Genomic DNA, 27,412 nt, shown 5'->3' with positions numbered 1-27,412 from the left:
GACAGAAGACAATGTGTGATGGTAAATGGAACTTACTCGGAAGAGAGAGCAGTTGTGAGCGGAGTGCCGCAAGGCTCAGTATTGGGACCGGTCCTGTTCAATATCTTTGAGCGACATCACGGAAGGGATAGAAGGTAAGGTTTGTCTTTTTGCGGATAATACTAAGATCTTCAACAGAGTGGACACGCCGGAAGGGGTGGAGAGAATGAGACAGGATTTAAGTAAGCTGGAAGATTGGTCGAAGATATGGCAGCTGAGATTCAATGCCAAGAAGTGCAGAGTCATGCATATGGGGTATGAAAATCTGAAGGAAATGTATTCAATGGGGGGTGAAAGGCTGATGTGCATGGAGCAGGAGAGAGACCTTGGGGTGATTGTTTCCCCAACTTCAGATCATTAGACACTATGTGACAAGGCGATAGCTAAAGCCAGAAGAATGTTGGGCTGCATAGAGAGAGGAATATCTAGTAAGAAAAGGGAAGTGATTATCCCCTTGTACAGATCCTTGGTGAGGCCTCTCCTGGAGTACTGTGCTCAGTTCTGGAGACCATATCTCCAAAGGGACAGAGACAGGATGGAGGCAGTCCAGAGAAAGGTGACAAAAAAAGGTGGATGGTCTTCAGTGAATGACTTATGAGGAGAGATTGAAGAACCTAAACATGTATACCCTGGAGGAAAGGAGGAGCAGGGGTGATATGATACAGACTTTCAGATACTTGAAAGGTTTTAATAATCCAAAGTCAACAGCAAACCTTTTCCATCGAAAAAAATCAGCAGAACCAGGGGTTACGATTTAAAACTCCAGGGAGGAAGACTCAGAATCAGTGTCAGGAAGTATTTCTTCAGAGAGGGTGGTAGATGCCTGGAACGTCCTTCCGGAGGAAGTGGTGAACCCCAAAACTGTGAAGGATTTCAAAGGGGCATGGGATAAACATTGTGGATCCATAAAATCTAGAGGATGTGAATGAGGAGAAGAGACATGGGGGTGGCTTGCAGGAATGATGGCTACTACCTGGTGATTAATACCCTTATTCAATAAACACACACACGGTTAATGCGACTCCATTGCTCTATGCTTCAACGGCGAGAGAAAATGTGGGAAAAAAGGATTTGCATTCACAAATAAGCAGGGGAGTAACTTGCTTGTTGCGGTGGTTACTACCCCAAACCAAATAAGCCTGATACTTCACTTGGAATACATATCCAGTGCAGTTCAAAGCTTCAACAGCAGGGGGGGGCGCGAAGAAAAGAGGATTTATATTCAGACAACAAGCAACAAGGACTGAATTGCACAGGCTGGGTAAACAAAAAAGAGTGGGAGTAGCTTGTTTATTGCGGTGGTTACTACCCCTAACCAATTAAGTTAGAAACTTTATCTTGATGCAGCTCCAGCACTGCTCTCTGCATCAATAGCAGGGGGGAAGGAAATTGGAACCAAAAAGTTACCAATAAGGGCCAAGAGTAACAGATAAGTATGAGAAAAACAAGTGTGAAAGCTTGCTGGGCAGACTGGATGAGCCATTTGGTCGTCTTTTGCCGTCATTTCTATGTTTACAATTATTTGTGAGTGGGTATCTATCTATAGCAGCTTGGCTTGCTCTGTTTTCCTAATAGGAGGTGTATTAGTGTTTAGGGCCTGGTTAAATATTTGTAGTGGTAAATTACTGTCTTTTCATAAGGAGGGGTATTGTGCCTGCCAGTAAAGGGAGTTTGTTTTGCTTTTACTGATATGTCATCAGAACCAGAATATCTTTTTTTTTTTTTTTTGTATGGTGTTGGATGGATAATGCCCTAGTTCTGCTCTGCACCCATTGTTGGGGGTCAATGGGGTTCCTGAGGATGCAGAATGTATATTTACATTTTGCCCCATGACGTCATATGTTCAGTGTGTCATGCATGTGAGAACCATCTGTCTGGTGTGTCCAGCCGAAAAAAGGTTGAGAACTACTGGTTTAGACCATGACCATGCTATCACTTGTGACCGGATGTCTCTGATTTCTGAAGTCAAGAGCCTGGAAGATGGAAGAGCTGTATATGTTTCTGAAGAGCTGCAGCCTTTCTTTCTCTTGGAGCGGAGCCTCTTCAAGCTTCCCCCAGATGTCGAGTTGAGCAGGAGATCCTGTATTAGATCTTCAGCTTTGCTGGAGTAAGCATGGGGCTCCTCCACCTCATTGGGGTTGAGCAAGCAACAAAAACACCGTTCTCAGCTGTCTACAAAGCTCCTCATGGGCATCACAGGGCTTGGAGCTGAGTAAGAAACAGCATCACTCCTTGGGGCCAAAGAAGCTATATTGGACCTTGACACAGATGTAGTCGAAGCACCATTCGCTGGTGCACTGAGCCTTGTCATAGATGCTTCTCCCTTCAATGCTGCAAGCCTGTGAGTGCGATTTGGTACCATTGATGCACTGGGTTTCTGTGTTGCCAATGCAACTATTTCTCAAATTACCAGTCCCTTTGACATATTCAAGAGGGAAGGGAGATTCGGTGGGAAATATGCTCTACTTACCTCCCCCTATCTCAACTGCTTTTTCCTCATCAAGGCTCCTTGAGGGAAGGTACTCATAGAGACACCATCTGCTCAGTGGTGCCCTTAATCTAGAACTGCTTCCCACCCCTCCCCCGGGGCAAATATTAAGTCCAGAGGGTATTGAACAGGTGTCCCGTCCTCTCCCCTCCCCCCCCAAACATCTGGCCAGAGACTCTGGTGGAGACTCATCTGGTGGAGACTCTGCCTTTTTTGAGACAAAGGACAAGAGAGGGCATTTTTCAACTTCTCCTCTCCAGAGTATGGGTCCTTCAAAGAGGAGTCCATTTTGCCCTTGCCTCTCAAAACCCCTGAGAAGGTTCAAATCCTCACCACTCTGTTGCAGCAGAGTCCAGCCACTTGGTGGAAGTTTTCCAGGACTATTCCTGAGGTGAGCAAGGACCCCATCTCAGTCACTTCCATCATTGGGGACCTGGGTCAGAGGAAGACTTGAAGGGAATTCTTTCCAATCTCCTACCTGAGCCTCCAGAACACTCATCGCCACCCGAGGACTTCTCCTGTTCCAGATTTCTGGGTAAGTTCATAAGTGCAGAGAAATCTTTGGCCTTCTCCAGAGTCTAGTCACCCTGTCAGAGACTGCAGCCATTCTGATTCAAGTGAAGAAAACAAAGCTATTCTTCAGTCCTCAACCAGGGAAAGATCCCTGGCTGCTGGACAGCTTTAGAGTAAAAAATGCTTGATGCTCATATATCTGAACACCAAATTATTCATTTTGCAGTACTTGCATGACTGCATTTAGAAATTGATGCTGTTCCTTGCCTTTCCTGATTGGGGCAATACTGCATCTCCACAGCCCTCCTGGATGCAGAAAAATGCTTACACTATATCATTTGGTCAATATACAAGATGTTTTATATAAAGGCTCACTTGTTTTCTCTTCCTCCTTTGGAGCACGCTGAATGACTTGGCTAAGGACCAGCAGTTTGCATAACTATGTCCATGACAAGTTAGTGGATGTTTGCTGCCTAGGAGATCACCTCTTCAGAGACACACTCAGAAATGGTCACTCGCATCAAAGAATATGTGGTAACTAGTTGCCCTTAACCAACTAAGCAACAGTCTGCTTCAAGGTGGCCCTACTTTGCTTTTAAGCATTCATACTTTGAGATATCCTTTCTAGCAATTCATAAGAACATGAGTCTTGCCAAACTGGGTCAGACCAAGGGTCCATTAAGCCTGGTCACAAGTACCTGGCAGGATCCCAAGGGGTAGATACATTTCAAGCTTCTTATCCCAAGAATAAGTACCATGCCCCACCTCTGCTTTCACAACAGCAACAATTTCTGGCTCAAGGCTGGCAGTGAAAAAGGTGTCAGCAGAAAATGGAATAGGAGGTCCAGCCAAAACCTGGACCAAAGTTTTTATTTTTTTTTTACCAGTCTTCAAATCCAGTACTTAAATCCCTATGGCAGGGGATAGAATTTGACTTTACCTGGAGGAGTGGCGCAAATTCACCAAGGATCATTGAGTATTCAAGATTATGAAATCTGGTTACTGCGTGTATTTCTCCTGGCTTCCCTCTTGTTCTGTCTTCAATCAGGATCCATCTCGCTTAGTGCAGCTCCACCTGGAGCTGCTCAAATAGTGGGCGATAGAACCTGTCTCACCTGCCCAACTTGGCCAGGAGTTCTACTCTTGCTATTTGAGAACCATCCTGGATTTACAGAGTCTGAACGAGAATCTATTATGGGAGAAATTCAAGATGAACTTCTTTCACACCAATCTGCCCTTTATCCAGGTGGTAGAATGGATGTGTGCCCTGGATTTGAAAAACACATATGCCCAAGTACCCATCCATCTTTACCAATCACATTATCTACATTTTATGGTGGAATCCTCTAGCTACCAGTACCAAGTGCTCCCTTTTGGAATATCGGCAGCACCCAGGATCTTTACCAAATGCCTATCTGTAATAGCAGCACATCTCAGTTGTCAGGGCATCTGTCTCTTACCTTACCTCTAGATGACTGGCTAGTTATGACAGCTTCCCAGGTAGGGATTGTTGACCTCCCTGCAGAAGATAATTAACTTCTTCAATTTCTAGGGTTCCTATTAAATTTCAAATCAACCCTGATCCCATCTCAGACTCTCTGCTGGAAAAGGTATTTTTTCCAGCAGATCAAGTAAATGGCCTCTGGTCCGTAGCTCATCAGGTCGTGCAGACTTATCAAGCAACAGCTGGGGAAGTTCTAGTTGTTCTGGGCCACCTAGTGGCAGTTCATTTGGTCTCTAACCCATCTCTGCTCCCAATGGGACCAGTTAACCTTTTAGATCCCGCTCATTGAAGGACTTATTTCCTGATGCCCCTTTTTACATATCTTAGTTAACTAGACCCAAATATGGTATAAAACAATTTTCAAGGAAATCGGACTATGGGTTTTTGAGAAAAACGCATGTCCACTAGTGGAACGTTGGGATCTTCAGGAGTCAAAAAGTACTTTTTCAAAAATTCTTTATTTTAGGTAATTCTTGTAACATTTCTTTATTTTAGGTAATTCTTGTAACATACTGCAATACTACAGCTGATATCATACATAAGAATGAAAATTAGTCAAAAAAATCAAGCATGATAATCTGGAAAACATTTTTCATGTAAACGTTTACCACAAAATTTACACCACTTTTTAGTATTTTTGGAGCAGACAGCACATCGGCCTTGGGAAGTTGTGGACAAGAAGTGAGGCTGTGATGCCTTTACATCAGCACTTATGGATGCTGTAGGACCTCCTTTCCGGATGCGGTAGCTTGAAAGGCCACATTTCATTGCTACGGTAGATACTTCACGTAGGAAGTCCAAGTGGCTCATTGCTTCTTTTCCAAGCAGATGGCAGTGAATTTTCCAAGCTGCCACAACAGCCATGTGGTAAAATCACAATATCAGCTTCTGTAGCTTCAGAATAGCCCAAAACTTGTTCAACTGCTTCTTCAACAGTCAAGTACTTCTGAGTTTTCATTGTATTCCAAATTAGGAAATGAACAGGACCGTCGCGGAGCTAGTCTCGCTCACGCGGCCCGAAAAGAGGACGGCGTCTCGGAGCTAGTCTCGCTCGTGCGGAGCTAGTCTTGCGCGGCCCGAGAAGAGGACGGCGTCTCGGAGCTAGTCTCGCTCGTGCGGAGCTAGTCTCGCGGGGCCCGAGAAGAGGACGGCGTCTCGGAGCTAGTCTCGCTCGTGCGGAGCTAGTCTCGCGGGGCCCGAGAAGAAGACGCTGTCGCGGAGCTAGTCTCCCGCGGCCCGAGAAGAGGATCTTGCTCAGTCCTTGCATCCTGAGATGGAGGCCCAGGAGACAGTAAGATTCCTCATATGGTGTATGGGAGTGATAAGCCTGTGTGTATGTATGTTTGAGAGAGAGAGAGAGCATGGGAGTGAAGCCTGTGTATGTGCTTGAGAGACAGCATGAGAATGAGAAGTCTGTGTGTATGTTTATGCATGAGAGAGAGCATGGGATTATATGTAATTTACCATTTTTTAAAATATTTGTGAATCGTTTTTTGCATTTTATTCATTTTTCAAAAATGTGTATATTTTGAACCACAAAGATCCCAACGTTCCACATGTGGAACATGCAAACATAAATTGGTGCTGATCAATTTGTATCTTACCTACAAAAGAAAGATTTATGCCAACATGATCAGAAAACCCTTGGGAACTTGAATATATCACACTAGTCCTTTATTGACACTCAGTATCATACCAAAAGGTGAAAAGGTCAAACTATGTCAAAACTTCAGTTTTTGACCTACTTTGCATATTCATATCTTTAAGAGTATTCATCTAGGAACATCACATTTTTGGATTTAGACTGTTCAAGTTCTATACTCTCAAGCTAAATGGTTGAAAATTTGATTTTCTTTAGGTTTGGAGTAATTAAAATCATTTAAAAAAATGTTCCACTTGTGGAACGTTGGGATCTAAAAGGTTAACTCAAACCTTAACAGCTCTGCTGAATGTCTCACAAGGAATGAGAGTTCTGCAAGTGGTTAGATGTGTAAGTTTTATCAGGGAGCCCCCCTCCATCTACTTCCCCCATCAGGTCAAGTTGAAGAACAAATGCATCCACCAAGGAACGGAGAGCACACACTGGTCCCTTCAATCCAGTGAATTTGGTTTGTCAGTGGAATAGTAATTTCAAATCAAGCTGTTGGAGTTTTGAGCAATCACATTCCTTGAGTGCTTTCTCATTTCTCTTCAAGGGAAAGATAATGCTCATTTAAATCAACAACCAAGTAGCCATGCTTTGTCAACAAGCAGGGAGGCACAGAGTCACGGACTATCTGCCAAGAAGCTATCAGTATTTGGGAATGTGCGTGCATCCATCAAGCTGTTCAGCAAGTGATCTACCTTCCAGGGATTTCTAACATGTTGGCCCATCATCTCAGCAGGGTGTTTCTTCCTCATGAATGATCCTTATATCAATCAATAGCCGACAGGTTGTTAGACCTTTGGGACATACTTTAATTAATCTACGGATCAATACTTCATCTGTCAAGGTTCATCCCCATACCATAGTGGCCTTCATTGTTAAGGAAGAGAGTAAACCAATATCTACTCAACGAATTTAATGAAAGAACTATGGTATACTAAACCACCTGTTCAATGGAACCTTAATGTTCTCGCACAGCTTATGAAGCCACAATTTATGCCACTGTAGTCTGCTTCTTTGACATTTCTCATAGGTAATGTTTTTTATTTCTTGTTGTGATCACATCAGCTAAAAGAATGTGAGCTTCGAGCATTGGTTTATTATATTTCTTATAATCAATTGTTCCACAATAAAGTGGTGCTCTGCACTCACCCAAAGCTCCTACCAAAAGTGTCAGCTTTACATATAAATCAAACCATTGTGTTACCCACATTCCTTCCAAGGTCACATGCACATGAATGTGAGAAAGCCCTTCATTCTTTACTCTATAAGAAAGTATTGGCTTACTACCAAAAGAAAACTCAACCACATCATCAGAGCTTACAACTATTAATTTCTTACGATCCTAACCGACTGGGCATAAGTTGCCAATTGGCTAGCATACTATATGCCACATTTTTATGCACTCTGGTCTCCAGATTATAGATTCAGTTAAGGCTTATCAAGTGAGAGCCATGGCTGCATCAGTGGCTTTTCTGCGAGCCGTGCCTATCAAGGACATCTGCAAAGCAACAACTTAAGTCGTTCGTTCGCATCTTCATGTCCTATTACTGTCTGGACAATCTATCAAGAAGTAACAGTAAATTTGGTCAAGCAGTTTTGCATAGCTATTAGCCTAGTAGTTTACTATCCACAGTGGGGTCTGATTTGCTTTTTCAGTAAGTGCTTCACTGCAATCTTCAGCTTGGGACCCCCCCCCCCCCCCCCCAAGACCCCCATGTGTCTTGACTAATTCAGCTCTGCTTGTTGACAAAGAAGGTACTTTTTTTGTTTGTTTGTTTACCTGTCAGTGATGATCTCTGTAGACAGCAGGATTAATTAGCCATACTAAATACCTGTCTGCTTCCCTTGAGGGTGGACTACCTAGCTAAACTTACTTCTAAAATTGACTGAGGGGCCCATGAGGCAATGCCAGTATGGTTTAACTTAGATGCTCAACAATGCAAAGGCTCTGAGCTAAGTGAAAAGAATTACATTTAGCGCTGTTGGATGTCATCACCTATGTGTTATGGCTATTTATTCCTGCTATCTACGGAGAACATGGTTCATGGTAAGCAAACTTGCTGTGTTTAACTAGGTTAAATTACTTGATCAAATTACCATAAATAGCATGCTCTGTTACAGTTGTGATGAAGTACTAAGTTGAAGCATAAGACATGGTGGTAGCTCAGCAAGAGGAGCCAGTATTGAGTATTGCTGACTTTTTTTTTTAACCTGTTATGGAGGAAACTCATTGTAGCAGAAGGCAGGGTAATAAAAAGTATGGCATACACGCAAAATGCTATGTATCGAGAAAAGAATATACCAAGATTCTTTTATTAAAATGTATATTGTTAAAATTGTCCAAATTCATTAATTCAACTAACTTTAAATATTTTTTTTTCTTTTGAGGTATCTGCTACATTTGCTGCAAGTCTGGTAACTAGTCCTGCCATTGGAGCTTATTTGTCTGCCACCTATAATGACAACTTGGTTGTACTTGTGGCCACAGTAGTTGCTGTCTTGGACATATGCTTCATTTTGCTAGCTGTACCTGAATCTCTACCAGAGAAAATAAGACCACCTTCATGGGGAGCACCTATCTCATGGGAACAGGCAGATCCCTTTGCTGTAAGATACCGTCTTAGTTTTACTATTCTGTCATTATTTGAACATATCTACAAATTTATTTTTTTATTGTATACATACTGTGCACCTTTTCTCCACTGGGTAATACTGTGGTAGTAGCAAAATATTTTGATTTTTTTAAATTAGTTAAAATTCTGCATTTTCTATGTAGTCATATTGTTATGTATCTAACTTTAAATGTCCATGTTTTTTTGCTATTTTTGTTAGAAAGTTTATAGGGTTTTTGGGGGGTGGGGATAACAGCAACTAGTAATTGCCTTCTGCTCCTTTTGAGCTTCTAGTGCAGTCAGAACTTGGCCCGAGATCCAACACCATGATTCTTTATTTGTAACTACCTGGTATTTTTTCCATATTTTATATCCCTTCCCAACTCCCCTAGCTTAGTCATTTCAATGAGAGTCCTTGGCTAGGGTCCGTGCACCAGGTCTTTTTGTTACGAATGGGCTCAGGCCAGGAGTGGTGAACACCACTACCGAGGGTGTCTCAGGGAGGAGAAAGGCAGGACTGCAGAAGAGTCTAGATGCTGGCTGGTGCAGGCAAGAATGAGTGAACCCTATGGGCAAATGGGAAGGTGGAATAGGCAGACTGAGTCTAATACTGGCTGGAGATACCTGATACCAGATGCATGAAGGTAAGAGTGAACTTGAAGACTGGAACAGCATGGAAGTATGTGTGAACGTGAATGTAGGTAAAGGTGTACAGGAAACTGGAACTGGGTGCTGGTAAGGATGAACTCAGGAAGCGTGCCGGTATGAGTGATAATGACTGGAGGTATAAGTGACTGAATTGAGGAAACCAGACTGACAGAGAACTGGACAGACAAACCAGGACAGCACTAACATTGAACATGAAACACACAAGCCCTGAAGGCAGCAGAGCGAGGCACAAGACCCGAAGGCTACAGACAGGAGACAGAGAGCCCGTAGGCCACACACACACAGTAGGCAGAAAGCTCGTGGGTTACAGATAGCAGGCGAAGACCCGTAGGCCACACACAGCGGACAGAAGGCCCGTAGGCCACACACACACACACAAACAGAGTAGGCGGAAGCCCGTAGGCCACACACACACACACAAACAGAGTAGGCGGAAGCCCGTAGGCCACACACACACACACACACAAACAGAGTAGGCGGAAGCCCGTAGGCCACACACACACACACACACAAACAGAGTAGGCGGAAGCCCGTAGGCCACACACACACACACACACAGAGTAGGCGGAAGCCCGTAGGCCACACACACCCACACAAACAGAGTAGGCGGAAGCCCGTAGGCCACACACACACACACAAACAGAGTAGGCGGAAGCCCGTAGGCCACACACACAGACAGCAGGCGGAGGCCCGTAGGCCACAGACAGAAGGCGAAAGAGGCTAGAGCAGGGAGCCCAGGCGAGCTCGATGCCGAAGCACCGATGGAACTACTAGACAGGGTTATAAAGGAGAGTCTGGGATATAGAGTAGACAGGAAGGAAGGAGTGGGCCAGCCAGAAGAGCATGCTCGTGGGGGACCTCTGGTCGTGAGGCGGCTGCATAGCAGCCATGGTCGTAACAGTACCCCCTCTTCAAGACCTCCTCCTCCTCCGGGATCCCAACCTTGCAGGGAACACCGCGTGATGGCAGATCCAAAGTCCTCCTGAGGCAAGGCGGTAACCCCAAACTCCTTCTGGGATGACAGGGTAGTCCCAAACCCCTCCTGGGACCGCAAAAATTTCTCACACCCCTCCAGGGGTAACAAGATAGTCCATAACCCCTGCCGAGGCAGCAAGGCGGCAGGCACAGGCCCCTCCAGGAACAGCGACAAAGCGGCAGGCATAGACCCCTCCAGGGACGGCGGCAGGCACAGGTCCCCCCCAGGGACGACAGTAGGGCGGCAGGCACAGGCCCCTCCAGGGATGGCAGCAGGGCGGCAGGCACAGGCCCCACCTGAGATGGTGCAACCAGTCCAGGCCCTTCCTGTGGCAGTTGTGCAGGCTCAAACCCCTCCCGAGGCAGCATGGCAGGTACAAACCTCTCTTGGGGCGGGAGGGCAGGGTCAAACCTCTCCTGAGGTAGAGAAACAGTCTCGAGCCCCACCTGGGGCACAGTGGTAAGTCCAAACCCCTCCAGGGGAGACACGGCAAACTTAAGCCCCTCCAGGGGCACAGTGGTAAATCCAAACCCCTCCGGGGGCGGCAGCAGCTGGACCGGTTCCGGCCCCTCCGGGGGTGGCACGGCAGGCTCAAGCCTCTCCTGGGGTACAGTGATGAGTCCAAACCCCTCCTGGGGTACAGTGAGTCCAAACCTTTCCTGGGGTGGTAGAACAGGTTCCAGCCCCTCCGGGGGCAGCAGAGCCGGCTTAAGCCTCTTCTGAGACACAAAGGTAAATCCAAACCCCAAACCATGGTTCCTAGAATCTGCAACGGAAACTTGCAGCTTTGTGAAAACACAGGCAGGTTTGGGCCGTCTCGGGAAGGTGCTCATAACAGGCTGTTCAGCAGCTGTGGAAAGCAGAACCCTGCTAGGGTTAATTACCTCTCTCTGTTTCAGATGATCTTGTTTTTTAGATCCTAGAGTAGCAGCCACAGGAGCATTCTTGCCCAGTTGAAATCTTGGGTTTTCTGGGAGATGATATGCTCTTTTCTGAAAACCCTTCTTGGCTGAGCCAGAAACAGCACACTGACTAATTGACTTGACTGATATTTGTGGTGAAGCAGCTGGGTCAATGGCAGTACAACGAGGGCAAGGTTTGCCTGGAGGTAAGAGAATAGGAAGACAGGAACACTTCCACCAACCTGGTCTGGGAAATTCACAATTTAGACATTCTTGGTATACAGACACATTTCTTTTGTGACAATTGCTGCATATCCAGTGCTCTTGGTCCGAGAGCTGGCAAGCTAAACAGTTCAGGTAAGTAGGATAATTCAGAGTTTGACAAATGGTACAGATAATAAACCGTGGAGACTCACCGTCTGAATACTGAGTCCTTTCTGTCTCTCTCAATGTGAATGGCTTCGGCATACTGTTACGAATGGGCTCAGGCCAGGAGTGGTGAACACCACTACCGAGGGTGTCTCAGGGAGGAGAAAGGCAGGACTGCAGAAGAGTCTAGATGCTGGCTGGTGCAGGCAGGAATGAGTGAACCCTATGGGCAAATGGGAAGGTGGAATAGGCAGACTGAGTCTAATACTGGCTGGAGATACCTGATACCAGATGCATGAAGGTAAGAGTGAACTTGAAGACTGGAACAGCATGGAAGTATGTGTGAACGTGAATGTAGGTAAAGGTGTACAGGAAACTGGAACTGGGTGCTGGTAAGGATGAACTCAGGAAGCGTGCCGGAATGAGTGATAATGACTGGAGGTATAAGTGACTGAATTGAGGAAACCAGACTGACAGAGAACTGGACAGACAAACCAGGACAGCACTAACATTGAACATGAAACACACAAGCCCTGAAGGCAGCAGAGCGAGGCACAAGACCCGAAGGCTACAGACAGCAGACAGAGGGCCCGTAGGCCACACACACACAGTAGGCAGAAAGCTCGTGGGTTACCGATAGCAGGCAGAGGCCCGTAGGCCACACACAGCGGACAGAAGACCCGTAGGCCACACACAGCGGACAGAAGGCCCGTAGGCCACACACAGCGGACAGAAGGCCCGTAGGCCACACACAGCGTACAGGAGGCAGAAGCCCGTAGGCCACACACACACACAGTAGGCGGAAGCCCGTAGGCCACACACACACACACACACACAGTAGGCGGAAGCCCGTAGGCCACAGACAACAGGCAGAGGCCCGTAGGCCACAGACAGAAGGCGAAAGAGGCTAGAGCAGGGAGCCCAGGCGAGCTTGATGCCGAAGCACCGATGGAACTACTAGACAGGGTTATAAAGGGGAGTCTGGGATATAGAGTAGACAGGAAGGAAGGAGTGGGCCAGCCAGAAGAGCATGCTCGTGGGGAACCTCTGGTGGTGAGGCAGCTGCATAGCAGCCATGGTCGTAACACTTTTTTGGAGTTTTGCAATCAAGAGGTCTAAATCTGGTCATTAGATGTCATTGTATACTAACTAGTACTCTTTCCTTTGAGTTGCTGTGGGGAGCAGAAGGCCAGACCTGTAATCAAACCCAAGTCTCTTGCATGGCAGTGCACAGTACTGCTACTGAACCATTGATATTGTTTATATAATAGTTGGTGGTCAGATAATAAGAGTGTTATCTTATTGGTGCAGGTAACTGTTTCAGTAGCTGACGTCCCATGGCCTTTTAAGTCCAGTTAACTGACTAGCATCAGCTGGCTTGGTGACCACAGTCCCCAGCATCTAATAGCAATTCCCTCTTATATTCCTTTGCCTGAAAGTTATCCTTGAGGCAGTAGATCTTACCATTGCGACACTGGTCTCTCACTACTTGCACCACCAGTGTAACCCCACTTATATTACCACTTATACCACCAAAATTCCTCCACTGGGACAGCAGGGGAGGCAGTACAGTGATCAAGGGAAAAAAAACACCATTTCCTAGCGTGTAGCAGATGGACTCAGGACCAATGGGTATAGTGTGCTCCTGATAGCAGTTGGAGACAGAGTCAGATTTCAATCTGGCGTCAGCACTACATTACCCGTGCAGGAAGCTCTGCTCTTCAGTATTCCTCAGTCTCCTTAGCAGTTTGGGACTATACACACGCTTGCACAGCATTAGAAAATCCAAAACAAAGAAGAAAATTCCAAAACAAGAAGAAATCTTACCTCTACAGACAAGCCCCGCTCTCCTACGGTGATACCTAAGGGTCCCTCCCCCAGACGAGAATTCCTGAGGTGATTTCCGAGATCCCTCAGAGGTAAGCCTCGGTCCGGTAGCCGGTTCCCGGCGTGGACTTAGCCCCAGGAACGGGAGTGGCTGAGAGGCAGCAGGTCCAATACCGAGCGCGGCAGTGAAGGAACTTTTCCCTCTCCCTCCGCAGACGGAGACTGCCCAGCCCGAGACTGGGAAACGCCTAGACACAAGGTAAGGTAGAAAACTTTCTTAAAGTCTCCAAGGCTTAGATAGCTGCACAGATTCGCAGCTGGCGTCTGTCCTCTCGGGTTGATCAGCTCTGTACGGGCTAGATCCCAATCTGGTACGAGGGTCCTCCCATGTGGCGACCCTCCGGGGGGGTTGCCATCTTGTCCACATGGTCATCGGCGCCATTTCCCCCCTCGATCGCCATACTGTCCGCTTAACTGAGCTGTGCATAACCTACTTGTGCGCATAGCAGCGCGCGCATCTGTGCCGGGCGCATGATGACGCGCATTAGGGTGCCGGGCGCATAGCGGGCATGCTCAATGGCGCCGGGTGCACAAGTTAAGCCTGTGCGCACAGCGGCATGCGCATCTCCATAAGCGCACATAGCGGCCTGCATGCATATCTTCGCAGTCGGCGTGCATATCTAAGCTGTCCGGTGCGCGCATATAAACGCATAGACCAGTCTTGAACGACCCTACGCGTCCAAACCATGGCATCACCGGCCAAGAAAGCCAAGACAAGTTCTCTGCCCAGCCTGCCACCTAAAGAGCCGCGCAACCCGAGGAGGACTCTGCCCTGTGCCTACAGTGCGAGGCGGCCCTGGGGGAACTAGGACAAGGCCCCCCCCCCATCAGTAGAGGAATCCGACTCCACCAGCGAGAGTACCCCGGACCTCTCTATCCCCAGCTCGGCCCCTTCTCAGTTGGGCCCCTCGGGGAATGCCGCTGGCTTCAATATGGACCCAGGAACCTTTTCCTAGGTAGAATTCTTCAAAGGTCTACAAACATTTGTCCAGGCACAATCGGTGCCACCGGTGACACAGCCACAGCCTCCACCAGAAGGCCAAAACTTTCCAGGCCCCTCTCTGCCTCCCCGAGACGTGCCCCCTCTGGACAACAGCCTCCTCTTAGGGGACATGGACACCTTGGAGGAAGAACCGGACTCCCTGGAGGAAGGAGAAATCCCTCTAGGAACAGAACCGTACCGCACCATGATGCGTTTCTTCTCCAGAGACGAGTTACCAGATCTCTTGTCTCTGAGCCTGAAGGAACTGGCCATCCCAATCACAAGCGCCACAGAGGAACCAAAGACGAACCCTCTTCTGGTCGGGCTCCGCCAGGCCTCATGCCATTTCCCGTTGCTCCAAGCCATACAACAACTGATCAACCTGGAATGGAATGCTCCGGCAACCAGTTTCAAAGGGGGATGGGCCCTAGAAGCCCTATACCCACTGGATCCCTCAGCCAAAGAACTCCTGGCGTTTCCCAAGTTGGACGCCATGGTCTGCGCTGTCACAAAGCACACTACCATTTCAGTCTGCACCGGAGCTATAGTCCATCACATGCATGTTAAAGCCCAAGCACTGGCAAAGAGGCTGTAGTAGTAAACCATTTGGTGTCAGAAAAGGGGCACACGAGGTAATCTGCAAGGAGCAGCAGCCACTACCCCAGCAGAAGACATGAGGGCAATCTGCATGGAGCGGCCACCGCCACACTTAGCAGAATGCATGGAGGTAACCCGCACATAGCTGCTGCCATCAGCACCAAAAAGGCATGGAGATGCCCTGCACGGAGCCTCAACCACCACGCCCAACAGGAAAACCGCCCAGAGCAGCAGCCGCCACCCTAGCAAAAGGCATGGGGGCAAACTGCATAGAACATCCCTCACCTCTTTCAATCTAAACACGGGAGTAACGTGCATGGGTAGGGTGATGCCATCATTAGCAGTGTGATGAACACACCGCATGAGCCATATGTTCTTTGTCTGCCATTGTTACGATGTAACCACAAGCTTGGCCGCAGCACCCAGAGCCCAAATAATAATGCAAGTGACATAGCAGCCCACAGGCTGTGAGCCCAATCTTCACATCCTCTGCAAATAAAACTAAAACAATGCGGCCCTACACAGTCTGCACCAAGCATGATGGGGATGAAAGGAAGGGGGAGCTGTATGGCTCCACTTGCGAGCCTCCAGGGCCTCCCCTCTCTCCCCTTCTCTATCTAGCCCTAGTTAATTATCATGTATTAGATATGTACCACAGGTGACGCCATGGAAGGGCAGGAGCGTGAAGCAGTCCCTGAGCTTGGCAGCCAATTGGGGGGAAGGGGGGCATGGAAAAGCAACAGCCCCGGCATGAAAAAAGCGGGCAGCTCCTGCCCTCAACTAACACCGCCGATGCTCTTGGCACTCCTGGAGCATACCCCACAAGATGACCCGAGGCTTCCCTACCGTTCGGGAGTGGAGGGAAGAGAGGTGGGCCCAAGCGTAGAAAGGTAGCAGCGCCAGCAGTAATTGCCGGGGGTGGGCATGCACGCTCCCAGGCCACCAGATATAGTTGCAGCACCCCAAAGGCCCAACAACATGCACATTTCAGCTGGAGCCGTCAGCCAAGCCCCAGCTCCCCAGGGCCAAGTGCCACCAGAGGAAAGCTGCTGCTCCCATGAAAAGGCCGCACGTTCCCTCTCCTCATTGCCCAATGTCCACAAAACGACAGCCCAAAGGCCGCAACCCACATCGTTTCCCACATTGCTTGTCCCGGGTGGGGCGCGCAGTCTACAACTCCTCTGCTCATCTGGATGTGCACCGCACCCACTGAAGAGAAACGCCCCGGTCATTCAAGAGCCGGTGCAGCTCCAATTGTAGCCGACATGTCTGAGACCATCACAGATGACTGGAGAGATGCTGTATCTTCCTCAGTCCCTACATACATAGATGCCGGCGCCAATTTTCCTGCTAGCATCTCTGCCACATCGCAGGAGGAAACACGTCTCTCTGTCGGCGGGAAGTTTCTTGGGGTATGAGGGGAAACCTCCTCCTCAAGCTGCATTGATGCTCCTTTGCCGAATGCATCAACAGGGATCTCGCCTCCAAGAAATCCAGGATTCAAAGGCGATGCAAATGGAGCAATCGTCTGCTGGCCGGGTAATAAGGAGGGTTTGGTGGGGAAAAAACCCTGATTTCCCCTTTCTCTATAGCAAACAGAACGTAGAAACTGAGGAAAAGATCACTGTTGGACAACATCTACTGACTCATGGCTATCTTGCCCCCTCCCCACCTTCCAGTTTTTGAAGGATATCCTTTTTGCCTTATTAGTCTTTTATGCTGGCAGTTGCTTGTTTGTCTCCCTACGTTTTATAATGCATGGAATACATCCTATCTGGGCTTTCAAGATGTTTTTAAACATAATCCTCACCTCATGCAAACTTAACTTTTGTAACTACTACTTTTAGTTTTTTTCTAATTTCCTAATGTTCTCATAGTCTTCTTGTTTGAAATTAAATGCTACCACAGAAGTTTTCCTTATTATTCCTTCATTCAGTGATTGTTAAATCTGATTATTTGCTAATCACTATTACCAAGTGGCCACATCAACGTTAACTCACACCAGATCCTGTATTGTAGTGAGAAGTAGATTTAGAGCAGAGATGTGCAAACTACAGCCCGCAAGCCAAATCTAGCCATCAGTGCCTTTTTTTCCAGCCTGCCGATGCTCAGAGCTGCCTGCTTGAGTGCCACCCTTGATGATATGGTGAAAAGCGCAACGTCTGCCTTGAATAACATCAGACAGACAGGTCTGAGCATCTGTGCAAAGGATAGGAGAATTGAGACTATCCTTAAGCAGGCCTTTGAAGCAATGGCAATGAATTTGCAAATAGCTTCCTGTTGTTCCCTGGTGACTTGCTCTTGTTTACCGCTCTCTCAGGAGGTCGATGAATCAGGTGTGAATTTCAGGGCAGTGATGGAACTAGCAGCCACCTTTTTGGCAGATGCGGGCTGCGTTTTGGTCCATACTTCGGCCAGAGGGGTGGCTTTGGTAATAGCAGCTAGGCATCAGCTATGTCTGAGACACTGGTCAGCCGATACAACCTCGAAGTCTAATCTTATGAAGTTGCCTTTTAAAGGTTTGCTCTTATTTGGGAGTGAGCTGGAGAAAATGGCCAATAAGTGGGGTAAGTCCCCAGCTTCTCATTTACCAGAGGATAAGAAACGGGTGTCACGATCCTTCAGCACAAGAGGTTGTATAGAGCAGTGGTCCCCAACCCTGTCCTGGGGCCCACCAACCAGTTAGGTTTTCAGGATATTCACAATGAATATGCATGAGAGAAAATTTCCATATTATAGAGGCAGTGCATGTAAATGTTCTCTCATGCATATTCATTGTGGATATCCTGAAAACCCGATTGGCTGGTGGGCCTCAGGACAGGGTTGGGGACCACTGGTATAGAGGGTTCTGACATTTTCGACCCTACAGAGGAGTGACTTTACAGAGGACTCGACCTTTGGATAGATCTCAGTCCTTTCATTGCAGGCTCAGGTAGATCAGCACCCTGAGCCTCCCAGTGAAAGTGTGCCAACCCCTCTCCGGGATATGGAGAAAGGTCATTTATCTCTTTCCTCCCCCCCCCCCCCCCCCAGAGGTGGGTCAATCATGACAGACCAGTGGGTACTGGAAGGTGATAAGGGATGGTTGTGCACTGGAGTTTCTCAGTATTCCTCAGGACGTATTCATGGAGTCTCTCTGCAACTTTCTACAGAAGAGACAGGCTGTAGAGGTTATGTTGTCAAGACTCCTCAGCCTGCAGGCTATGGTTCCAGTGCCCATGTCTCAAGTAAATATGGGCAGCTATTCCATTTATTTCATGGTGCCTAAGAAGGAGGGCTCTTTTCGTCCCATCCTGTATCTCTAAGGATTTAACTGTCATTTGTATGTGACTCGTTTTTGCATGGAAACCTTGCACTCAGTGATAATTGTGGTGCAGTCAGGGGAGTTTCTGATGTCTTTGGAATCTTTGAGGGGTACCTGCATATTCCCATCTGATTAGAGCATCAGTGATTTCTGCGTTTTGCAGTTTTGTGGGACATTATCAGTTTCAAGCGCTACCTTTTAGTTTGGCCACCGTACCCAGAACTTTTTCCAAAGTTATAGTGGTGGTAGTGGCGGAGTTGAGAAAAGATAAGATCCTGGTACACCCATACTTGGACAACTGGCTGATTGAGACAAGAGTCTGGAATTAGGCCTCTGGGTCTTGTGCAAGGTGATCTCCTTGTTGCAGGAGCCAGGTTGGCCAAGAGCATTCTTCAACCATCACATTCGCTAGAGTATCTTGGTGTTCAGTTCGACATGAAACAGTAGAGAGTGTTTCTGCTAGAGGGCCGAATCCAGAAGCTGATGGCGTAGGTTTGACTATTGTCTAACACGATATGCCCAACAGTGTGGTCCTATCTTCAGGTGCTCAGATTGATGGCAGCAACCCTGGAGGTGGTGCCATTTGTGAGGATGCATATGCATCCGCTTCAACGCTCTCTGCTGTCTCGTTGGAGCCCACAGTCTCAAGACTATTCTATTCAGCTTCACCTATCAATGGAGGTCTCTCAACTACAGTAGTGGTTAAAAGCGGATCATCTGAGAAAGGGGGTTTTCCTACGATCACCAGACTGGCTAGTACTCTTGACAAGATGCGAGCCTCTAGGGTTGGGGAAGTCAATGTCAGGAGCTGGAAGCCTGTGCGGTCAGGTTGGCATGCTTGCAGCTCCGCGACAGATTGCAGGGTCGAGCAGTCCAGATAATGTCGAACAATGCAACAGTAGCGGTTTTCCTCAGTCAGCAGGGAGGAACCAAAAGCCAGCAAGTATCACAGGAAATAGATCAACTTATGGAATGGGCAGAAGTGCATCTTCGGGAGATCTCAGCCTTGTATGTTGCAGGAAAAGACAATGGGGTAGATTTTCAAACCGCGCGAATTGGCGTACTTTTGCTGGCGCATCAGGCGCAAGCAAAAGTACGCGGGATTTTAGTAGATACGCGCGTAGCCACGCAAATCCTGGATCGGCACGCGCAAGGCTATCGATTCCGTATAGCCGGCGCGCGTCGAGCCACGCAGCCTACCCCCGTTCCCTCCGAGGCCGCTCCGAAATCGGAGCAGCCTCGGAGGGAACTTTATTTTGCCCCCCCCCCTTACCTTTGTCGAGGGATTTACGCCTCCCGAAGGGAGACGTAAATCCCCGCGCGCCAGCGGGCCGCTTGCGTGCCGGGACACGACCTGGGGGCGGGTATGGAGGGCGCGGCCACGCCCCTGGACCGCCCCGGACCGTAACCACGCCCCCGGGCCCGCCCCAAAACACCGCACCGACCGGGCCCGCCCCCGACACGCCCCCCTCAGAAAACCCCGGGACTTACGCGAGTCCCGGGGCTCTGCGCGCGCCGGTAGGCCTATGTAAAATAGGCGCACCGGCGTGCAGGGCCCTGCTCGCCTAAATCCGCCTGGATTTAGGCGAGCAGGGCTCTTAAAATCCGCCCCAATGTAAGAGCATACTTTCACAGCAGACAGAGTCTGGATCCAGAAGAATGGGAATTGTAAAACAAGGAGTTTCAGCTAATAGTGGTTTGCTGGGGCCTTCCGTTCCTGGACCTGCTGGCAACTTCTAGCAATGTGAAGGTTCCTTGATTCTTCAGTTGCAGGAGAGATCCAAAGTCATTGGGTATCGATGCTCTCGTGCAGAAGTGGCTGGAGGACAAGCTGCTGTGTGCTTTTCCCCCATGGCCCATGTTGGGCAGAGTGGTTCGGAGGATCGAGAATCGCAGGGGGATGGGGCTTCTGGTGGCACCAGATTGACCCAGGAGACCATGATATCCAGATCTGGCAGAGTACCTCTTTTAGTTTTGGGGGAGACAACTTTTGTAGATCTTTGCGTTTCCATGGAGCTACAAACTTCCTCTGTGGTGTTCCAAGAGACCAGCATAGGATGCTATAACATTGGTCGCGTTCTCAGTACAGTGGAACAAGGCCATTGTGTGTTTTTTCCAGTTCCACTCATTTCAAAGACACATCTTAAATTTTGGAAGGATGATTTCTGTAGTCCCTTTTTTGGTCATTGCAATTTTGGTTTCCATGCCTTCAGAGATTGGTGGTGACTTCACCCATCCATCTTCCAACAATTCCATATCTCCTAACTCATTTTGAAGGCTCTCAATTTAATCTCAGTCGTCAATCTGTCACATTCACAGCATGGATATTGAAAGCAAATTAGTAATGTCCATTCCATTTTCAAAGAAGGTTAAGCAGGGCACTATAATAGCCAGAAGATCCACCATCAGAAGTTGTTATAATTTCAAATGGAAAAAATTTTCCTGCTGATGTTCTTCTGTTAAAGATTTTTTTCACATGCCTTAGGTCAGTTTTGCTTCAATACTACCTCCCTTTTTCCAATTCTGGTCTAAAGTTATATTCACTTAGTTCATCTGACTGCAATAACAGCTTACCATCATTAATTGAAAGGTAGCTCTGTATCGCAACATCTCATAATGTCAAAGTTTATTAAAGGACTATATCACTTGAAGCACCTTCTAAATGAATGCTTTCTTAAGTAATGAAATTTCCATTTGAACCTTTGGAGTCTGAAATGAAAATTATGACTTGGAAATTTACTTTTACAATATTATTTTATTTGGATAGAACATAGAGAATATAGACAATAATTTTATCTTTTATGATGCAAACGGACAAGGCCAGACAGTAACAAACAGAAATGCTGGTTTTCGCATTGCATTACTTTTTGCTTCTCTAAAGCAAGAATTCAAACCTTGCAGAAGTTTAAAGCACATCAGATAAGACCCAGGTGCAACTACTGTAGCTCATTTACATCATGCTTTCCTTTAAGAGGTTTGCAAACTTGTCACTTGGTATTCCTTACATACTTTCACAAAGCATTACTGTTTAGATCAAGATTCTAAAAATGACAGTAAATTGGGCCAAGCAGTACCACAAAACATTTTTTTTCAGTACAACTTCAATGTCCCTCCATCCTCGTGTATGGATTGCATAACTACAAACTATAATGAGATCATTCTATGCAACCCTCAGCATGGGATTCCCCATTTGTGTGGCTTTTTGTTCCTGCTTGGTCAAGAGAAAATGAAGTTTCTTAGCTTTAACGGGGTTCTCCATGGACAGCAGAGCAAATCAGCCCCACAATCCCACCTTCCTCTCCTTTTAAGTTGAAGCTTAATTTGTTAAATGACTGAGGTAGCTAGCATGGTGACAGCAGTGCAGGTAGTTCTACATATGCTCAGAAAGATTTTGTTTTTCTGAGCTATGAGAGAATTTATTCTGTGTCAGTACCATTATAGGGCATCACCCACTAGTGTAGCTGATATTGCTCTGTCAACAGAGAATCCTTATTACAAGTAAGCAACTTTTGCTTTCTCTTTGAGTGGCTGCCCTTGCTTTGACAAATCTGTACAATGGAAAGAATTAGCTTTCAAACTGGACATTTTTATCAGGTGTTTCCAGGATATGGGAGCCTTTTCACATTAAAGTGGGTCCCTTATTTGCCATATTAGACCCAAAGTGACGACCATTCAATAATGGAAATACCCTATTGTTTTTAAGGGTTCAGAAGGATAATTATTTTGGTAGTAGCCATAGACTGTATTTGGCAAATCACTTGTAATGCAGTCACTATTTCATATTAAGGTCACTGTCAAGAGTTGTATTTCTTTCTTTATATGACCTTAAATTCTTTTTGGTTAATTGGTTTTCTCTAAGACTTTGAAAAACTGTAACTGCATTGCATCTCTAATAGTTTTAGAAACAAAAATTTAAATGTAAGAAGTGATTATCAATTCTTGGTATGAGATGCAATCTCTAGTGCATTCTGTGCTCAGATTGCATCATAATACTGAAATTAGAATCCATTACTTACACAATGCAGTGAATTACCAGTATACTTTTTTCATTAATCACATTTTATATCTCCCCCCCCACACACACACACTTGTAATTTGTTTGACTGCATGTTTCAATAGCTGAACTGATTGAACAAAAGCTGGTTTGTGGAATAGCTAGTTTGTAAACAGTCTTAAATCTGCAAACTTCTTTTTCTATTTTAAGGAGCTTAAATTTCCAGACATTTGTTCTATATATCGTACAATTTATAGTATACTTTATTGTGGTGGACAGGTTATTGATGTGGTACATATTGACTAGTGTTTTTCTCCTTTGTTCCCTGTTGTAGTCTTTGAAAAAGGTTGGGAAAGATTCTACAGTCCTGCTGATTTGTATCACGGTGTTTCTCTCCTACCTGCCTGAAGCTGGCCAGTATTCTAGTTTTTTTCTGTATTTGAGACAGGTGAGTTGCTGAATAATAAAATCTGTACTTTAAGAAACTCACAGATGTCCTTCCTGTTCAGTTAAGGTATGGCTTGTAAATTGAGTTGTATATACATTTCATAACTTTCTGAAAGTGGGAGGAGAGCAGCAATATTCCTTAGATAAAAAAAAATCAGGCCATTTGGTAACCAGGTTTGATATATTAACCTGATTGACTTGATATTAAAAATTTTGTTGATAGACCATCATAACAGGTCGACAAATCATTGTGCAGATAAAAAGAATCACATAAATGTCCTCTAATCTAATCATATGGTCTTATTGTTTTCTGGTTATGTTTTAGTCTCTGCATTTGTCAACCTGGTAGGCATCTTCGCTCAATGAATAGAAATCTCCTTGATGTCCCCACAATTAACAGGCCGATACAGTAAGGAGCGGTAGGAAGAGCTGCGTTAGTGCCCGGCGCACCCGCGGTTGCCGCACGCACGGTGCAGCTCACCTACCGCTCAATCCTGTATGTAAATAGCTTGCAAATGCAAGCTGCGTCTAAGAAGCGTCCGTGAAGCGTTAGGCCCGCGCAACCCATTTTACTGTATAGAGCGCTATACAGTATCCTGGGTGCGCTGGCCTAATGCTTCACGGACACGCTGGTATCTGTCATTTCAAATGTCATTTCAAATGCAGAACCCCATGGGCACCTTCGGTCACTAAGGACTTTGCTGCTGTCGTTCCCTGGGGGAATAGAAAGTGAGCCGTTCCCGACACAGTTTGAGGATCTGGATCTCACAGCGTTATCAGGTACTGGAGGGAGTGATGCCATAGACCGCCACCCTCTACCATGCCTTACCCAGAGCACCACTGATTCTGGGGACACTATCGTCACACTGTTCACTCCACTGGAGTTGCTGTGACATGGGTGCGCAACATGCGTGGTCGGGAAAGGCTAGGCATCTACTCCAAGTGCCTCGGGCAATGGCAGAAGGCATTCTCCCTGTCTGTGCAGTCCTCGGCCATACCAAGGTTCTGCCATCGTCCCGACATGGTCCCTCCTCGTCTGTTCTGCACCACACAGTGCTGAGGAGCACTGGTGTGGTAGGCATCACACAGTATGTGCTTTGTCACGGGGCAGTGTATAGCCATTGGCTCTGGCATGTGGTGCTCTGTGCTCGCTGTGGCAAGGGATTCTGCCCACAGGCACAGCACATGGTACCATAGGTGTGACGCCATCCATAAGATGGGATACCACTGCATGAGTACCTCTCAATATGCTTTTACAGAAGAGGGCTTATTTCTCTGGTTGCTTTCTGCCGTCTGTGCATCTGTGTGTGTGTGTTTGTCTCTGGGCACAGCCACAGGACTGACTTAGGACTGTGTTCCTGGTCGGAACCTGAGGAGAGTAGACATCGGGTGAGTGGTTCGGGAGTCCTCTCCTCCCTCAGCAGAGGAATGTGCCTTTTGACCTCTCCTGTTTTGTGGGGAAGCCCCTGAGGCTTCATCCCTGGCAAGGTTTTCTCTGAACCGGGGCCTTGATTCTTGAATCTGTAAGTTTCCTTGGAGGCCAGGGTGGGAGTTGGCAGCGGCGGTCGTTGGACTGTTTTTGCTGAGGCTCCTCCATGGATTATGATCTATTTATTTATTTATTTAATAGGCTTTTATATATATTTTATATATTTGGATATAACCATCATAATGGTTTACAATATTTGTGGCGGGGGTTGGTCGCTTCAGCACCTCAACAATCAGTGATTGTGCCTCAACTCTCCTTTGGGGAGTTGAAAGGTCTTTCGGAATTGGGAGTGCCCCAATTCCATTGCTTCCTTCTCCCTTCTGGAATGGGAGATTTGACTGAGTTCCAGGGCAACTATTATGAGTTCCCCTCTGGATCCTTTCAGGGGTGTCCCTCGTTCCTCTGTTCCTGGAGAAGGGATGGCTTTGCTCTGGCTGGCGTTTGCTCTTGGTTTCTCGCATGGTAGTGCTCTCCCTTGGTTGCTGTAAGACCAAGCAGGTCTATTCATGAGGGAACCCATCCAGTGTTGCTCCCCAGTGACCCTTCAGAGTCTCACCTGTTCAGGAGTCACTTTGATAACTGCTGGCCTCTGTGGGCATCTTTTCTTAGGGACCAGTATTGCCAGACATTCTTGCCTGCGGGACCCTCCTCTGTGAGGTGAGTTCTAGTTCATCAAATGGGGTGAGCATGCCTTTCACCCTTTCACTATGTCCATGGCCGAGAGAGTTGGGGGGCCTAGTGACCCCACAACAGAGGTGCTGCTCTTGCATGCGAGCTATTCTTCCCCTTTTTCAGAATCACCCTGTCTGTGGACAGGGGAGTCCTGGGTCATATAACGATTGTCCATTGGTGGACTACAAGCTTCCTGGGGGGGGGAGGGGGGGGAGTATATGCACTGAGTGCTGGGTAGTGTACTTCAGCCGAGTTCTTGGCAGTCTGTTCCGAGTTCATCCTGGGCCTGCCTGGTGCCCTTCAGGTTTCCGGCCCGGTAATGAAACCCTGTTCTTCTGGGGTTTGCGCATGCGACTCCCCAGCTTTCCATCTCCTAGTGCAGTTTCAGGATTTCTCCTCTAGGGCATTCACTCTTTCTGCTTCTCCAAGCAGGCTGAGGGTTCTGTCTTGGTGGGTAACTCCCTGCAGGATTCGGCAGTGAGTTATTCGCTTGGGGTTCATAGACATCCTGGCAACTTGTGCTTGCCCAGGCTGCCCGCTGATCTGTTTCCTTGTGTTCTTCGGTCCTTCCAACTTCCAGTTGGATTGTCGGGGGGAAGGGAGGACAAGCTAAGTCACTCATGGTATATCTTCTGTATACCTGCAGGGCAGGATACACTACATTTTTCCATATATTTTCGCCATGCTCTGACCAATACTGCCTTTAACTTTTCTCATTTCTCTAGATCTTCCTGATCCTCTGTGCTATCCTGTGCCAGGATAAATTAAACTGTTCTTGACAGGTGCTTTTGGGTGAGCTTCAGGCCTATCTCATCTCCCTGCTTGGGAGTTTGTGGGCTACAGCTCTGTTTCAGAGATTGCCCTTCATCCCCTGAAACACTGTTCTGCGGGGTCAGCTAGGTCTGCTGCTTCAGCACGTAGTTTCTGTCGCAGGCCATTCTGTGATTCACTGTATTGCTTGAGTTTCTTTTGCCCATTATGCTTACCAGCCAAACTTGGGCACCCTTCTGCAGAGGCATTCGGTCCTTCGGATGTCCGTGGACCACAGTTTCCCTCTGGGGGCTCTCGGGCCTCAGTGTGTTTTTGGTTGTCTTTTAGCACCGATGGAAACTATAGTCTTCTTCTGAAAGTCTTTCCGTTGTCTACACCTCTGGGTTCTTCCTGTATCCAGGAGATTCTAGACCTACTGTTGTCAGGGTTTAGTTATCAAGAACCCTGCTTGTACTGTTTTCTGTGATGCAGAGTTTGCTTCTGCTTGCACTCACATCACTCCTCTGCCTTAGGCGCACCCCTGCTGTGCAGGAGGTTTGGTGTCTCAGTCTTTTCTATTGTTTTTCTTTGTAGAAACAAACTCTTCTTACCCCAGGTGGGTCAGCTGCCTCACGGACAAAAGAGAGAGAGGTAGTGCTTTCTACACTGCGTGGTTTTCTGCTTTGTCCTGCTCGGGCAGCCTTTAGCAAGGGATTCACCCATGTGTGAGGACTACCATCCTGCTTTTCCTAGGAGAAAACAGAGTTGCTTACCTGTAACAATGTTCTCCTAGTACAGCAGGATGTTAGTCCTCACAAAACCCTGCCTCTCCTGGGAGTTGGTTTCTCCATGTATTAGCTATTTCATGGACTAAGGTACTGCCTAGATGGCAGGATGATGACTACAGCTGCACATGCTCAGAAGGGCATGTTGGAAAGTTCTAGAATTTTGGATATCAAAGTTCCATGCCGGACTCCATCTGATGTCACCCCATGTGAGGACTAACATCATGTTGTCCTAGGAGAATATCTGTTACAGGTAAGCAACTCTGCTTTCTCTGCTGTTAACTATAGACATCACTTTCTTCATCAATAATTTGAGTGGGGTTGGATGAAAGACTCATATAATATTGCACCCGGGACAATTGACATTTGATTTCAAATGTATAGTAAGTCTTATGCACGATCACCACTGCTCCCTGGGTAAATTATAAATCATCTTAGATATTTATTATTTAATATGATCTAAATCAAACAAAACCAAATGACAAAATATAGCTATGTATGACTCGGTACTATCCAGAGGAACCCATGTTGATTGGGGTCTGAGTGACATATCCATGCTTGTTGAGAAAAGAACAACTTTACTTGTAACATACATTTGGGAGTAGCCTAGTGGTTAGAGCAGCAGGCTACGAACTAGGGAAACCAGTTCTACTCCTTGAATAAATCGCTTTACCCGCTTTACCCTCAGATGAAACTTACAGTAATATTAGCACATGTGTGCCGGCAAATACCCAGGGACATGACCGTTTTTTTAAAAAACTTGCATGCACATATGCACCAATTTT

The 27,412-nt window shown here is 47.0% G+C and overlaps 1 protein-coding gene across 2 annotated transcripts in view; it reads left to right on the top strand.

The window, feature by feature from the left end:
• The window catches only part of LOC115100041 (hippocampus abundant transcript-like protein 1), a 166,986-nt gene that overhangs the window by 69,306 nt on the left and 70,268 nt on the right, over nt 1-27,412 (top strand). For both annotated transcript variants that reach the window (XM_029618204.1, XM_029618213.1), the window contains exons 6-7: nt 8,581-8,799; nt 22,819-22,932. In XM_029618204.1, the coding sequence (XP_029474064.1) occupies nt 8,581-8,799; nt 22,819-22,932 (333 nt within the window). The remainder of the gene's footprint in view (nt 1-8,580; nt 8,800-22,818; nt 22,933-27,412) is intronic.

The sequence above is a fragment of the Rhinatrema bivittatum genome, chromosome 1 (genome assembly GCF_901001135.1).
Source record: "Rhinatrema bivittatum chromosome 1, aRhiBiv1.1, whole genome shotgun sequence".
NCBI lineage: Eukaryota > Metazoa > Chordata > Amphibia > Gymnophiona > Rhinatrematidae > Rhinatrema > Rhinatrema bivittatum.
The sequence above is the reverse complement of the archived record's forward strand: the minus strand, read 5'-3'. Positions and strand labels throughout refer to the sequence as shown.